This window comes from Protopterus annectens, chromosome 16.part0 (genome assembly GCF_019279795.1).
Source record: "Protopterus annectens isolate FY-2018-M chromosome 16.part0, PAN1.0, whole genome shotgun sequence".
Lineage (NCBI taxonomy): Eukaryota > Metazoa > Chordata > Ceratodontiformes > Protopteridae > Protopterus > Protopterus annectens.
Genome location: NC_056750.1, coordinates 632,493,879 through 632,509,487, shown reverse-complemented (window position 1 = coordinate 632,509,487; position 15,609 = coordinate 632,493,879). Strand labels below are relative to the sequence as shown.

At 40.0% G+C, this 15,609-nt stretch overlaps 1 protein-coding gene across 1 annotated transcript in view; it reads left to right on the top strand.

Annotated features, from left to right (window-relative positions):
- Window positions 1-15,609, top strand: part of LOC122790939 (probable inactive glycosyltransferase 25 family member 3) — a 598,803-nt gene that overhangs the window by 75,702 nt on the left and 507,492 nt on the right. The window contains exon 5 of the mRNA XM_044058643.1: window positions 11,949-12,153. Within this exon, the coding sequence (XP_043914578.1) occupies window positions 11,949-12,153 (205 nt within the window). The remainder of the gene's footprint in view (window positions 1-11,948; window positions 12,154-15,609) is intronic.

Below are 15,609 nucleotides of genomic sequence, written 5' to 3'. Positions count from 1 at the left end.
TGGAAAACCAGGTTGTGCAGCTGTGAATACAAGGGAGAAGAAAGACGGAGATAAACACACAGTTTCATGGCTAAATGGGTATTAATTGCAGCAGGGAAAAGAATATACTATCATACTTAGCACAAATTATGTCCACAAGTAATAATATGACTCTATCAATAATGACCAACTATGGTGTAGAACAAGTTATAGCTGTAATAGTACAGGCTCTAATCAGTATAGCCCGACTATATATTTCAGAATTTTAGGCTCAAATTCTAAAGTTCTGTGGCATGTAGATCTACTGATGCATATGAGGGTTGCAAACGCTAATCAGTAGAAACTATAGTAGCACAGTTCAGTATTAGCAGTAAAAATAATAGGGTTGCAAACGCTAATTATCAGTAGTAAATATGGTAGCACAGTTCAGTATAAGCTGTAAAAATAATATTAGGAGCAGGAAAACATAGTTATAATAAAATACTAGACATGAGGGATGCAGTGCTCTACAGAGGTGCAATTTAACGTGGGATATTTAGACCAACAATTGCAGTTCCAGCAAACGCTAAGTAACTAGGTGCAACAATCAAGTTAGGACACATGACAGAATAGATCAGGAACTAAGGTACAAATAATCTTGTGAACACCCTTTTTATTTTTTAAAAATAAAAGGCTTCAAGTGAGTCCTTTAAACCTGAACTAAATCCTATTAAAAAGTGGATATAAGCAAGCTAGTAATGCTAAGTGATAGAAGATGAATCACCAGTATAATGCAATGTTAGCTGTAGTGTTGTAGTATAATATGTGATCAACATACAGCTTTCTTGGGCTGTTCAACATCCAGACTTGCAATTCGCCTAGTTCTGAGCAACAACAGTATCTGTCGTGGATATAACCGCAGAAAACGCTTGTTAGCTATATTGTTATAGTATAGTATGTGATAAAAAATACAGCTTTCTTAGACTATTCGGTATGTAAGTTACAATTTACCCAATTCTATACAGAAACAGTAGCTGTCGTGGAAGGTCTATGGCATCGCAATACACTGTGATACAATAGCGTTGGTAGCATGCCTCAGGAACTGAACAGTTTACACAGAATGCACTAACTACTAAAAAGCTTCAAAAACGATTCAAATTTATGTCATATGTTTGAATGATAACTACTCGTGTATCAACTCCTTCGCTCAACGCGTTCTGGAATTCATAAATTCCAGTGCCCTGGATCAACTTATCCACACCCCCACCAGGGGCAACAATATCCTAGACGTAGTCATTACCAGCATGAGTGACTGGTGTTCCACACCTGAAGTCAACTCCTCGTTGGTCAGATCCGATCATAAGCTAATCACTGTAGATATCCATATCCCACCCCCACCGCCCATTAAGGAAATCATGGTAAAAAATTTCTCCAAAGCCAACTTCATGCTTCTTAAGACAGAAGTGGCAAACTTTACGACACCTATGCAGATGGACAATACAGTTATGACTGATGAATCCTGCATGGATGCACTGTATAAACACTTACATGAGTGCATGGATCGTGCTATCCCAAACAGAACCAAGACACTATCCTCCAAAAAAAGGAAGCCAATCTGGTGGTGCCTTGCCATAAACAAACTCTACAACAGAAGGAAGAAACTGTTGCAAAAGAGTAAAATCCCATGAGTGGAGGAGTTCCCTGGTCAGCCTCAGTAAGAAGCTGAGATCCCTTATAAGATCCTCCAAAGCTAGCTATGAAAACAAAAGCGCCACTGATTGTAAGGACAACCACAAAACATTCTATAACTGTGTCAAGAATCTCAATGGCAACACCCAGATCTGCTCTGAGTTACAGCGCAACGGCATGTAAATTACAGAACCAGCTGACAATGCCACCGTCCTGGCAGATAGGTTCAGTGCTAACTTTACCCCCTTCTCACCCACTAAAGTGCCCATATCTATACAGGAAGAATGCAGAGTACCTGTAATCACAACTGCGCAGGTAAAAGCTGCACTCTAAAGCCAAAAGCACCACATCCATGGGACCGGACAATATCCCACGAACTTCAGAACGAACTGGCTCCCCACCTAAGCACCGTGTTCAGTCATAGTCTCATATCAGGCTTTGTGCCCACTGACTGGCGCACAGCAACAGTTATCCCACAAATGGGCAGCCACCACTGATCCCGGGAACTATTGCCCTATTAGCCTGATGAGCCTGGTCTGTAAGGCCATGGAACGTATCATCATGGAACTCCTAAACAAAGGCTTTGGTAACCTTCAAACTCTGGACCCCAGCCAGTTCGGGTTTGTGAAAGGCAGATTATGCCTCCTGAACCTGATCGGCTTCTTTGAGGCAGTCACCAAAGCTGTAGACGAGGGTATAGTGGTTCACACAGCTTATCTTGACCTCGCCAAGGCTTTCCACACCATCCCCCATTCTGGAATTACAGCTAAACTCACTAAACTAGGTATAAATCCCTACGATACAAGATGGGTTGCCAATTGGCTCACTGACAGAACCCACAGTGTAAAAGTTGCAGACTTCAAACCAGTGACAAGTGGAGTACCACAGGGTTCAGTCTTGGGACCTCTCCTGTTTGGTATCTACTTCTCTGAAGTACAGGCTAACACAGAAGGCCTTTGGCTAATGAAGTTCGCAGATGACTGCAAACTAGGAGCCATTGTTGAGTCCCCAAATGATGTGGACATCCTACAAAAGGGCCTCACCTGAGACAGATGCCTGGTGTCAGAGCCATGGCCTCAAGCTCAATGCCAAAAAGTGCATTGTCATCCCCTTTGGTAAAAAAAACTCTGCACCCATGAACTACCACATAGGTGGCAGTGTACTTAATGCTGAATGTGTGATGAGACCTGGGGAGCCAGGTGGACAGTAGTCTCTCCTTTGATAATCACATCGTCACAGTAGTCAGGAAATCCTTCTACGTGGCACACCATCACAAAAGGGTTCTCATCTAGGAAAAAGAGGTCATTGTTCCCCTCTACTCGATACTCATTAGACCCATTATAGAGTACAATGCCCCTTTTGGAATGTACCTCACAAGACATCTGCAGCAGCTGGAAAGGCCACAGGAGTACCTCACAAAGAGGATTACTGGCCTCAAACAGATGCCCTACACTGACCATCTCAAAAAACTCTAGCTTTACTCTGTTGCATATTGCCTACTCCGAGGTGATCTCTGCTTAACATATAAAGCTATGTCAAACCCAGAGCTGTTGGACATGCTACACCTAAGGAAATCCCTTCGAGCAACACGCTCTAGGGATCTAAACCTTGTCACCACAATAAACAGGACATGCTGGAGGGATAGATTCCTCTCCCAGAGACTTCCCATACTCTGGAACAAACTACCAATCTATGTCAAGCAAAGTTCCTCATTAGCAGTCATCACGAAAAAATCTTAATAAGTGGATGGGAAAAAGGAAATACACCCCGGGGATCACTTCGATGGCTCTGCTCGACAGGGACAGAGGAAAATAACTTTCTTGGGTGGCGTAAGCCAGGGAACCTTGTTGGCTAGGCTTACTTAGGCCCTTGGGCCGATAGCCTAATACCTACCTATGAACCTAAGAGCATCGAATGTCTTAATCATTGAGAGCCAACATCAAGAAATCTTACAACATGGAATAGCAGTAGTTGGCTAACAGCTGTGTGTAACTTGGAACGTGTATGTATGTGTGTATAATATATATAAAATATTTACTCCTGTCATGTTATACTAAAAGTAATAAATAAGATGCTAACATTGCAGCTGTTTGCCAACTGTTACTCTTCACTGTGGTTCATTGTGGTGAGATTCATTGATGTCGGCTTTCAGTGATGAAGATGTTCAGTGCTCTCATCTCGCTGATAAGAAGTTCGCTGTTTTAATTTGTTGATCATATTTATTTTATTATTTGCAGTTTTCTAGGATAGTCCATTGGGCTACAAGGAGCCCATTTTCAATGGAGTCCTGGGGAGAAAAGCTCCATAGAAATACAAGTACATAGTACAGAAAGAGCACAAATCCATCATGTACACAAATCCATAATATACATTTCAATTAAATGTTAAATACATATTTTGTATAGTACAAGCCCATATTGCACATTTCAAATAGATGTTACATAATACAGAAATAAAAGATTTTCATTAGGTAAAGTACATCAGGTTAATTCAGTAAGTAGTAGTTTTTTTTTTTTGTTTGGGAATTACAATGAGGTAAGGATGTAAAACCTGAGGTAGTGACACGCAACAAAGAAGTTTGTAAAGCTGGAAGAAAGTGTGATAGAATTAGGTTGGATGAGAGCAAGAGCATTTCCATTGTGAAGTAAGGTGCGAGTGCAGTGAGGTTTTAAATGGAGAGAGACTACTGGTGGTGCGGATGGGAGAAGGGAGAGAGTTCCAGAGGCGTGCAAGAGAGAAGGACATCAATTGATTCCCAGCAGGACGTGTTGGTTTATGCAATTTAATTAGGTTTTTGGGAATTGGATCTTAGGGGTCTATCTGGTTTATGCATTTCAAAGGTATTTGCTAGGGAGGGACAGAGAGACGGGTTATGAATGAGTTTGTGTGCTTGGATGAGCTGGGTATATGTGAGAAAGTTTGGTAATTCTAGCCAACTTAGTTGGTGAGGGAAATTACAGTGGTGAGAAGAGACTCTATGACCTGCTGCAAATTTGGATATTTTGTTATAACAAGATGAGAGTTTTGTTTTGAGGGAAGATTGCAGGCTGGTTAGGATAGATACACCATATAAAAGGGATGGGATGAGGTATGTATTAGCTAATGTAATCCTGGTGGTGGGAGAGATAAAGTGACTGCGACGGTAAAGCACACCTAATTTTTTTATGGGTTTTTTGATATTTGCTTATAGATGCTTATTAAATTTTAGTTGATTGTCAATGATAATTCCTAATAATTTTGTGTTTAGAGACTAGTTCTGGGGGGGGGGGGGCAGTATTATTATTGCTGGTAATTATAAAGGATTGTTTATCTAGGGAAGAGGTTTTGGATGCATTGAATAACATAAGTTTTGTTTTGGTTGCATTAAGGGCTAGATGGTTGTCGAGCATCCACTGTTCAGTGGAAGAGAAAGCGGCTTGTGTTAGATTGTTTAGAGTTGTGATGGAAGGGGAGGAACAGATTATAGTAGAATTATCGGCATATTGGATGAGACTGGAGTTAGGAATGGCTTGGAAGAAATCATTTATGAATATGTTGAATAGTAGGTGGCCTAGATTGGAACCTTGGGGGACGCCTGTGGATGTATTAAGGAAGGGTGAGGTAGCTTTTTTCTATTTAACTGCTTGTTGCCTGTTTGTGAGATAGCTAGAGAACCACTGGGTAGAGGAAGGGGATTGGTTAAGTTCAGAGAGTTTGGTAAGAAGGAGGTTGTGAGAAATAGTGTCAAATGCCTTAGAGAGGTCAAGGAAAATAGTGGATACAAAGTGGCCAGAGTCGCTGGCTTTGTTGATTTGTTTAGGAGAGGAGGGCAGTGGAGGTACTATGACCTGGTCTAAAGCCATGTTGTGTGGGGGTAAGAAGCCTATTATTGATGAGGTCGGATAAGAGTTGTTGGTGTACACACTTTTCAAGTAGCTTAGAAATAGGGGAAAGGATAGCGCTAGGTCAAAAGTTTGAGATGTCATTATTATTGTCACCTTTATGGAGAGGAATGATAAAGGCCTTCTTCCAGAGCTGGTGGAGCTGACTTTCTGATATAGACTGATAAATTAGTATGTTGATAGGGAGAGCAATGGCTTCTGCGGCTACTTTTAGGAATATGAAATGACTCCCATTTTTTTAATAAGAATCCATTCTGAGATCCCATTTAGAACATGCTTTCACATAACCAAAAGGTAATCTTACTCAAGTCCTCTGGAATGAGCTGTCTTCCTTGCTGTGGATGTATAACTCCAAAGCCTCCTCAGAGGTCCCTGTAGTTCATTTTTGGAGAGCATAATTAAATCCATCTGAAAGAGTATTTTAATAATGCATTTTATTCATTTTTTTAATTTACTTTTATTTTGATTGTGTTAATTATATTATTTTATTATTTTTTGTAATCGTGTACAGTACTTAAGAATTTAAGCGTTTTAATACCTTTAGAAAGTAAATCAAGTAGAAGTATACAAAACAAAAATCAGTTAGATCAAAAGTATTATTGAAAGATTAAACAAACGTTGTAATGTATTAAAATCTGGCACAATGCACAGTCAGCCAAGAAGTTGTTATATGTTTTCAGTAAAGATAATCAAAGCGTTTAAAAGAAGAGAAGTGAACTTTTAAGAGAGTGACTGTTAATTATGTCAAGCTTCACATTTATTGCATTAAAAAATGTAAAAATGTAAAGACTGGACGGATGGTGTAGTTCTGCCATGTTCGTTAGACTACATTAGATTATGTTAGTCTTTGCTTTATGTTGCCAGTCGATTCTGAACAATAAATGTCTTGCCTGAAACTGCTTCCGTGTCTTCGTGAATTTACTAATAACCCACAGGAATTAGAAACCTCTCTAACACTTGAGATATTAGTGATCCTTAGTTGCTACCAGAATAATTTTTTCTTCCCTTCAGCTGATCATTAGCTGCCACCAGCTCCTCTTCTCGCTCACCGGGCGTACTGGCTCTGTCTTGGCGTCCCTGGGCTCAACTCAACCCACTTCTGTGTGCAGTGAAGAGATCAAAGACACTGGTGCAGCATCGTACTGCTGTTGGGTAGTGTGACCTAACTACTATCATGCAATGGCCTAGCATGTTCCGCAGTTGCTGCCTTCAGGAGGTGCATGCACTCTTCTATCATGCTCAACCTCCTGACTAAGTGTCTCGCAGCTTATCCAGCAAAGAGCTCACTAGGGTCTTAATACTGCTTATTGTAGTGAGCCTAGGATGCATCCCTTCCCCCAGGATGTGCGAGCCAGTGTCGTCAACTTTCACCCTCTCCCTGTGACCCCTACTGCATCCTTGCTGCTTAATAGAACATTGATAGTCTGGGGCATAGTAGCAATGTTTATTCATCTGCACCACAGAGCTACTGGTATCATTTTGTCCTGAAGTTTTCTCTCTCTGTTTGAGAGGCTTATGTTACAAGCAAACAGCAGTGTCATACATATTGTTTTATACCCACATTATGTCTGAAAAGTCATTGTCTTTATTTGCTAGAAGTGGCAGATAATGCCAGCGTGTGAAACTTCACCATTCATGTTCAGAATCCAGCTGGACTGTTTCATGTTAAATTGTGCAAGCCCTCTTTCTACATGGATGTATAGCTAGCTTTATTTCATTGTTGTGATCAGTGATTCTTGTTCTAACGTATTGTGCAGCTTTAATGTTTTCTTTTCTTTTTATATGCATGTCCCTTTCTCACCATAGACATCCCCTCCTTCAGGTTCATGGGGACTGTTGTGCCTCCCACAGTTCTCCAGACCTACTGCTGTAACATCTGACATCCTGTCATATGTAGCCAAACTGAAATGTGAGAAGGTGTTTGAGAAGGTGTTTGATGGCCACAACAGTTGTAGACTCTCTCCAGAGTGTCCAGACATGCAGTAAGTGTACAAATGCCTCCCTTCCACTCAACCATTTGTTGTGCAATGCAGTGTGCCAGTCAGAAATTGGAACATAAAGAAATGTTTATTTGTGGAGTGTGGCAGTTCTTGAGACTCCCTGTCATTGGCTCACTCTTCTGATTTCTGGAATTGTGTAGGAACTCCAGGTAACTGATATTGTGCACAAGCATCTTGTTTCCATGATATAGGACTGATGGTGACTAACTTCATTGTAGCAATGCAGTGATGCATGAGCCAAGGAGCAGAAGGAAACAGAACTACAAAATGTCAGTTAATGATACTGGCAGGGCAACTTTACTTTGTTTAGAATCACATTTGTCTCCTCCATTTATTTTGTTTTGTCATTCATTGACTGGGTAACTGAGCTGCTGCATGAATCCCTTACAGCCATGTATGAGGCCAACAGGGCAAGAGTAGATAATAGACCAGTATAAACAATTTAATGAAGTCAGCAAATCACCATGTTTTGGGAGGAAGCTAATTCATCTACAAATATACACAGACCAAACAAACTACAGATAGTAACCAGTAGTCTAGGAGGAGCCCTTGACCTGGGAATGTGAACCAGAGATCTTTCCACTGGTCCACCATGCTGGTCTTTACAACCTTATTAGATCAAATCAAAATTTATAGCCAAAGACTTGAGTCTAAACATCTGTTATCAGTATCTTATAGCATATATCACCGTTATGACCATCTAAATTTCATTTAAAGTTGTCCAGGTTGCCTCTGTTTCTGACATGGATATTATGTTCCATTGTTCATAGGTAGGTACAAGGCTATTGGCCATAGAGCTTATACAAGCCTAGCCAAAAAGGTACCCTGGCTTTTGCCACCAAAGAAAATTATTTCCCTGTGCCCCTGTCGAGCAGAGCCACAGAAGTGATCTCTGGGGTGAATTTCCTGTCTCCCATTCGATCATCAAGATTTTTCTTGAAGAGTGTTAATGAGGAGCTTTGTTTGATATAGATAGGTAGTTTGTTCCAGAGTATGGAAAGTCTCTGGGACAGGAATCTATCCCTCCAGCATATTCTGTTTATTGTGGTTACAAGGTTTAGGTCCCTAAAGCGTGTAGCTCGGAGGGATTGGGATTTCTTTAAGTGGAGCATGTCCAGCAGCTCTGGGTTTGACATAGCTTTGTATGTTAGGCAGAGATCGTCTCTGAGTAGGCGATATGCGACGGAGTAAAGCTGGAGTTTAAATTCCCTCTCTCCAAGTATGATGGTGTCGATTTTTTGTTCCTACTTAAGATTTGTTTTAATTGTAAAGAGTTAATAGTAAATCTCCTATTCAAGCCCATAAATTCAAAAATACATTTGTTGAGGTGTACATTGTAAACATTGATAAGGTCATTACAGATTTTTCTATAACTCAAATAAAAAAAATACAGTATTTTTTATCGTCAGAATAGTGCAAACCTGTAATATTTTCCAACTTTATCTCCAAGTCTTTGTGCCTTTCCTTATATGGTGGTTTTAACAAGCTGTGAAAAACTTACAGCTGCCTTTTATTAAAGATACAGTAAACGTGCAAAATGCAGAGGAGCTGTACTCGGGTAAGACAATTGTGTGTATTTTTTCAGAACTAAAAAAGTAACAAAATGTTTTGCTAAATGTAGCTACCCTTCCAGTAAGCCATTTGTCAAAGTCACAAATAACTTTATTTTCCATTTGAAACTGCTCTTGGGCAGTAAGGCTCGCATGCATGCACACTCATGTGTGCAGACACACATAACACACATTGACAAAAGTTTTTACATTTTTTAAGAATTACAGTAAGTATACTGCAACTTCCTCTTAAGTGGCTGTACAAACCTGAAGGTTTAATTTAAAATCTAAATCACAAGAAATGCAAAACTGCTAATCAATTAGCAAATGCTAAGTATCAATTAGAATTTTCTTTCAACATGGTGCACAGATGATTTTTGGATTGAGAGCTTACATATGGGTTGCATTGTTTGTGATGTGGAAGGGTTTGGAATAGTGGTTAAGGTGTTCACCTCACAGATACAAGGTACAGTGTTTGATTCTGACCTTGGTTTATTTGCTAGCTTAGAATGGTCCTTAAGGGCAGTTAACCTTGCTCATCTATGGTTATATGATGTGTACAACGGTTTACCTTCATGTCACCGATCACATATGATCGACCACATCATCAACCCATTTCCGTGAAATAGAATCCGTGAAACTTCTAAAATGTCGAATTTCAACATTTCCGGCCACGCTACACCTCCACATCAGTGCTACCATGGGTCAAAAGGGGGCGAGATTTAGCTGTTCTCATATGTGGTTTTCGTCTGGGACATTCGCACTTCGGTGCGAATGTAAACGGGGTCGACCTTTTTGAGAGCGCCACTATGAAGGTAAACCGTGTACAACCACTGAATGCCTTTAAAAATCAGATTCAGATAGAATACATTAAATATTTTTAGTTGGTGGTTAGTAGTAAGACCAAAATAGCTCTAGACAATGTTTTTCTAAATGCCATGTATCGGTTTTAAATTTTTATTTTTATTTTCTCCTCTTCTCTTTGCAAGTGTTTATTTTTATCCATTTGCAGTATTTTAGTATTCAGTTTCAGGAGTTTGTGACTGATAGTTTATTTAATAGTATATAAGGGGAGTCTCTGATCTTAGTGAATTTATATCTTAGGAATAGTGACTGCTTAAGTTGTAGTTATCAAACAATTTTATTACAGTTTGCTTATTTTAATAGTGAATACTAGTTGGGTTCTTTGTGTACAATGTTGGTCTAGCTTGCTGCAGTGACTTACCATGAAGACAGAAAAAGGACCATTGCACTTGGGAAGGACTGTGTGTATGCACACACCAGGTTTTCTTACTCTTGAAATGAGTGTGCTGCCCATATCTGCTGTTGCAAGTGTCATCTCAGCTTCCTAGAAGGTTGCTGAGGAAAAGGTTCATAAATTGCTAACAAAAAAAAAAAAGAAAACAACTTGCAGACAATGAGAGTTTTCATAGACTTGTACGTGATTGGTGCTTTGCTTCGGTGAGTAGATCCCCTATGAGGTTACTGGGGTCAGTCCTTGGAGCTTCGGCTTGACTTGAAACTCTGCTCTGCAAAAAGAACTCGTACTCTGCCCTTTTGAGCTAAAAATTCTTTATTAGGCATATCAAGTTTGGGAACTCTCTCACTGTCTGCAAGCTTTTATAGCTTTTCCTACTGTTGGTAAAACATCATTCGAAGTTGTTGAGCTGAGAGCACGATGAGTGAAGTCCTGGAAATCTAGTGATTTATAGCTGTTGCCTGCAGTTGCTGATTGTAAAATGTATTTGGGTGTGGCACATACTATTCATAAACTGCAGCAGTAATGCACAGTGGCCCTTGGCTTTTAAGACCAGTTGCCCCTTGGATAGTAATTCAGTGATCAGTAGAGGAGATTGTGATGCTGTAACCCCTGTTGGTTACATATTAATTGATGCCAGCTTTCAGGATTTTAAAGCTTGAACCATGACAGTGACCAGAGTGTTACCAAACTGAACCCAGATTTTGCAAAACTAAAAAATTCAAAATGAAGATTTCTAGGGTTATCAGCATTTCATTCAGTCATGCTACTTGTACACAATTCATTGATGTAGTAGTCAAATGACAGATTAGGATTTACTATGACTCCAAGATATGTAAGGACTTTAGCATCTTTTATTACCTATTGTGTAAGTCAATTTGATTTTAATTTTCCTACATTAATTTTAGTTTTATTAACACTGGTTCTCAGCTTAATGTAGGCTTTTGTTTTATTGCTCCACACATTACTGTAAACCACAGTTCTTACTGCAAGTTATTTTTCCTACATTAGTATAATCTGTTTTGTTACTTAAGGTCAAGTCCATAGTACCTGTATTTGAAAACGTAGGTACCTAATACTGAGCCCTGCGGGAGAATATTCTGTCTTAGCCCATGCTATTCAGTATTCTAGCTATTGTGTTTGTCATGTATCCATTTAACTGTTCACCTTATTAGCTGACCAGACAGCCCCAAGAGTGTTATCTTTTATGCCTTGGCTTCTGTTGGCAGATGTTATCAAATTAGAAAAATCAACACGTGTGACGACATCTTTGTACTCCTGTATTCAAAGCAGTCATGATGTTATTAAAAGAAATGCAAATACTTGTGTTCCTGTTAATATAAGCATGTTGATTATGCATGAATAGCTGCAATATTTCATTAACCCCCAAGCAAACTCAGCATAATGGGGAAATGCTCCTTCAAGGTATGAGGAGTGTTAATGGATCTGACACAGTAGGTCAGTGCTGCAGTGGCAAAGGAGAATCAAAAATAAACACCAACAATTGTAATTAAATTATTCTAGTAAATTTTATGTATTAGAAAAAAAGTAAATCTTTGCAAGTTGAATGTTTATTCAAATTTTAAATGTTTTTTTTTTTTTTTGGTTAAAGGGCTATTATCGCAGAACTGCTGAGTACTTCCCCACAAAGAATCGCCAACGAAGAGGCTGTTTTGCTGTACCAATGGTTCACTCTACTTTTCTGATTAACTTACGTAAAGAAAGTAGTCGTAATCTTACCTTTTATCCACCACATTCGGAGTATACGTGGCCATTTGATGACATCATAGTCTTTGCATTTTCCTGTAAAGTGTCAGGTTTGTGACTTCACTGTGCTCATACCTTATTTTTTTGTTCTGTGTTTAGGTACTTAATTTACAACATTTACTTCTTTTGCTTATTGTATACAGTGTAGAATGGGAACTGTTAATTTGCATTTAGTCCCCGCAATTAGTGGATTGATTAATTCCATAGAGTCTGTACACAGAGCATGCAGTGCCATTTCATATTTTTGTCTAAGCTATGTCTAGTATGAGGACTTAACATGTGAATAACCAAATGTTTTTACTGGCCCATCCGTTATACTATTAATCCAGTGGTGTGAATGACTTGCAGAAGTATGCTTGTGTAAATTGGGCTGCTGTGCTTCCTCACATTAGAGTATCCTTTCATATTAATCAGCTTGTAGGCTGTCTGTTATGAGTGAAACTAGTACGGAATATGTGCAGTAGTAAAATATGTACAATAGTGAACCACAACATTATACTTTAATTATTACTGTTTGCTAGACATGTGTTTTGTATTTTAGCTATGTGTTATATGTAGCTGTCTCTTAGACTTGACCACTATTCTACTCCCAGCTTTAATTCATCAAGATTAAGTTGTCTTTGACATAGTCTGTGCATATGGTAGCAAATTATAAAATGTCTGGGATGAAATGCTCACAAATGTGCAATTCTTTTCTGATTATGTTTGGGTTAACAGTTTGTACTGTTGATGATGCTTGCTGAAGACTAGTAAAGATCCTGATTTTTCTTAAGCACTTACTACTGGGCAGTTGCCTTCTTTGTTAAACGTAATACAAACTTGTCTGCCAAACGGTCTCTGGGATGTTGAATCTTTCCTTCATTTCTCAGTTGCTGTTTTACAAGTAAGTATGGGTTGGTAGTTTGCGGTCAGAATACAATTTTTTTCTAAATCTCTCCCATGTTTATTCAGCCCCCATAATTATAAACAGGACAGTAAAAGAAATGGAATGCATTTGTTGGACAATGTTAGCAGGTCAAAGCTCGAACAGTAACCATTATAAAAAGAAAAATGCATTTACATTGAAAACAAGAATAAAATGCAGCGCAGACACAAAGTATTATAACAGTACATGTTCAAAACATTTTACTTAGATATGAAAATGAGAAGTTATAAAGTAAAAGAAGCATTAAGGTAGAAGGTTTACAGGTTTAGTGGAAGTTTGAGTAGTTGAATATATGTAAAAGAAGAGAGGAGAGAGTTTGTTGGAGACATTTATGAAGAAGTAGGGAGAGGTAGATGATGGGTGAGGAGTGAGGATTATGACTAGATGTATGCAGCTGAAAAGTACAGTTTTGTACCTACCATAAATGTAGATGTTCGAGTGTACACCCTGCTGCAGTCATCACACTTGGGTTATCTTGTCGTCAGGCGGTCCCGCAGTCAGCCTGAATTCCAAAGTCTTGGTCCGGCGTTGGTTGCTGTCGCTTCTTCCCTGACGTCAGTGCGCCAGGGGTATATATAATGCATCCGACGCCATTTTCTTCAGTTTTTCTTGCCTCAGATGCCAGGTGCTCCCAAAAAGGTGGTCAGTAATTAGTACCAATTTAAGAAATTTAGCACAAACACAACATCCCTCCAGCTATAAGCAAATACATCAGGAAGGTATTGTAAAGATTTAGCAGTTAGATCAGAGGGGATGGAGGGAGGGTAACCTGGACTGCAGCAGGGTGTACACTCGAACATCTACATTTATGATAGGTACAAAACTGTACTATGTTCATCGTGTTACCCTGCTGCAGTCATCACACTTGGGTAGAATCCCAAAACTAAGGATGGGACGAGGAGTCAAAGAGGGTTAGAGGAGGCTAGAAAGCCCTGCAGAACTGCAGTGGCGAAGCCAGCTCTAGTCTTAGAGTAAAGTGGTAAGTGGTAGTGTTTGGTGAAGGTGTGTACTGAACTCCAAGTTGCAGCTTACAAAATCTCAGTGGTTGGGACCCCCCTGAGGAAGGCTGTAGATGTAGCTGTTGCTCTGGTAGAGTGGGGCCTTATGGTAGCAGGAACTGGTTTTCCATGATGGGTATAGCAAAAATGAATGCAATGTCCTATCCATTTGGAAATGGTTTGTTTTGATATAGCCTTCCTTTGCGAAGCTGTAGCATAGGATACAAAGAGCTGGTCAGATTTTCTGAAAACTTAGTTTTATCCAAGTAGTAACGAAGTTGTCTGTGAATGTCCAAGGAATGCAGGAGTCTTTCTCCTTTGTTCTGTGGATTTGGAAAGAAGGTGGGTAAGTGGATGGTTTGATTTAAAGCCACACTGGATACCACCTTAGGCATGAAGGAAGGATTAGTTCGTAGAGAAACTCTGTCTTGATGGAAAATGAGGAAAGGTTCCACTGCCATTAGTGCCTGCAGCTCTGAGACTCTTCTGGCTGAAGTTATTGCTAGCAGCAGGGCAGTTTTCCATGATAAAAACTTTAGATCAGCAGAGAAAGCTGGTTCAAAGGGAGGTAGCGTAAGTTTTTCCAGAACAAAATTGAGGTCCCATGTTGGTGTAGGTGCTCTCCTGGGGGGCCTAATGTTTTTTGCCCCTCTGACGAACTGCCTTAGAAGTGGATGTGAAAATAAGGGTGGATCCGTGTTGTAGTGGGCTGAAATAGCTGATGGGTGGATTTTAATGGAAGAAAAAGAAAGTCCTTTGTGCAACATCTCAGTTAAATACTGTAGAATCTGAGGCATATGAGGCTGAAGGGTATTTTGGCCTTTAGCTTGGTTCCAGGCGCAAAACCTTTTCCATTTGTACGAGTAGGCCTTCCTAGTGCTGGGCCTCCTAGCTTCCAGAATAACATCCATAACTGCTTGAGGAAGAGGAGCTGGCTTGATGCTTAGGTGATTTTCCATGCCGCCAAATTTAAGGTTTTGAGCTGGCTGTGTAGAATCTAATTGTTTTGCTGTGTGAGCAAATGGGCAATTTGTGGTAAAATCCAAGGTGGGCCCTGGGCCATATTCCTTAATAGTGGGTACCAGTGCTGGCATGGCCAGTCTGGGGCTATGAGTATCAGTCGTGGTCTCTCCTTTCTGACTTTCAGAAGCACCTTTGTGAGAAGTGGCAATGGAGGGAAGGCATATACTGTCAGGTTTTTCCAACTGAATGAGAGTGCGTCCACTTTCCAAGCTTGATGGTGAAGTGTCCTTGTACAAAATTTTGTTAGCTGATAGTTTTGGGGGCTGGCAAACAGGTCTATGTCTGGAAGGCCCCATTTTTGAGTTATCATTGCAAATACTTGTGGATCCAGTTTCCACTCGTGGGGATCCATGATGTTTCTGCTGAGGTCGTCTGCCAATGTGTTCTTTTTTCCTGGCAGGAATTGAGTTTGTAACTGAACTTGGTAAGCCAGTGCTGTGTTCCACAAGGTCATTGCTTGCCTGCATGGAGGGTAGGAGTGTGTACCCCCTTGTTTGTTTATGTACCACATTACTGTGGTGTTGTCCTTCTCCTTATTGTAAGTTGTCCTGGATGTAATA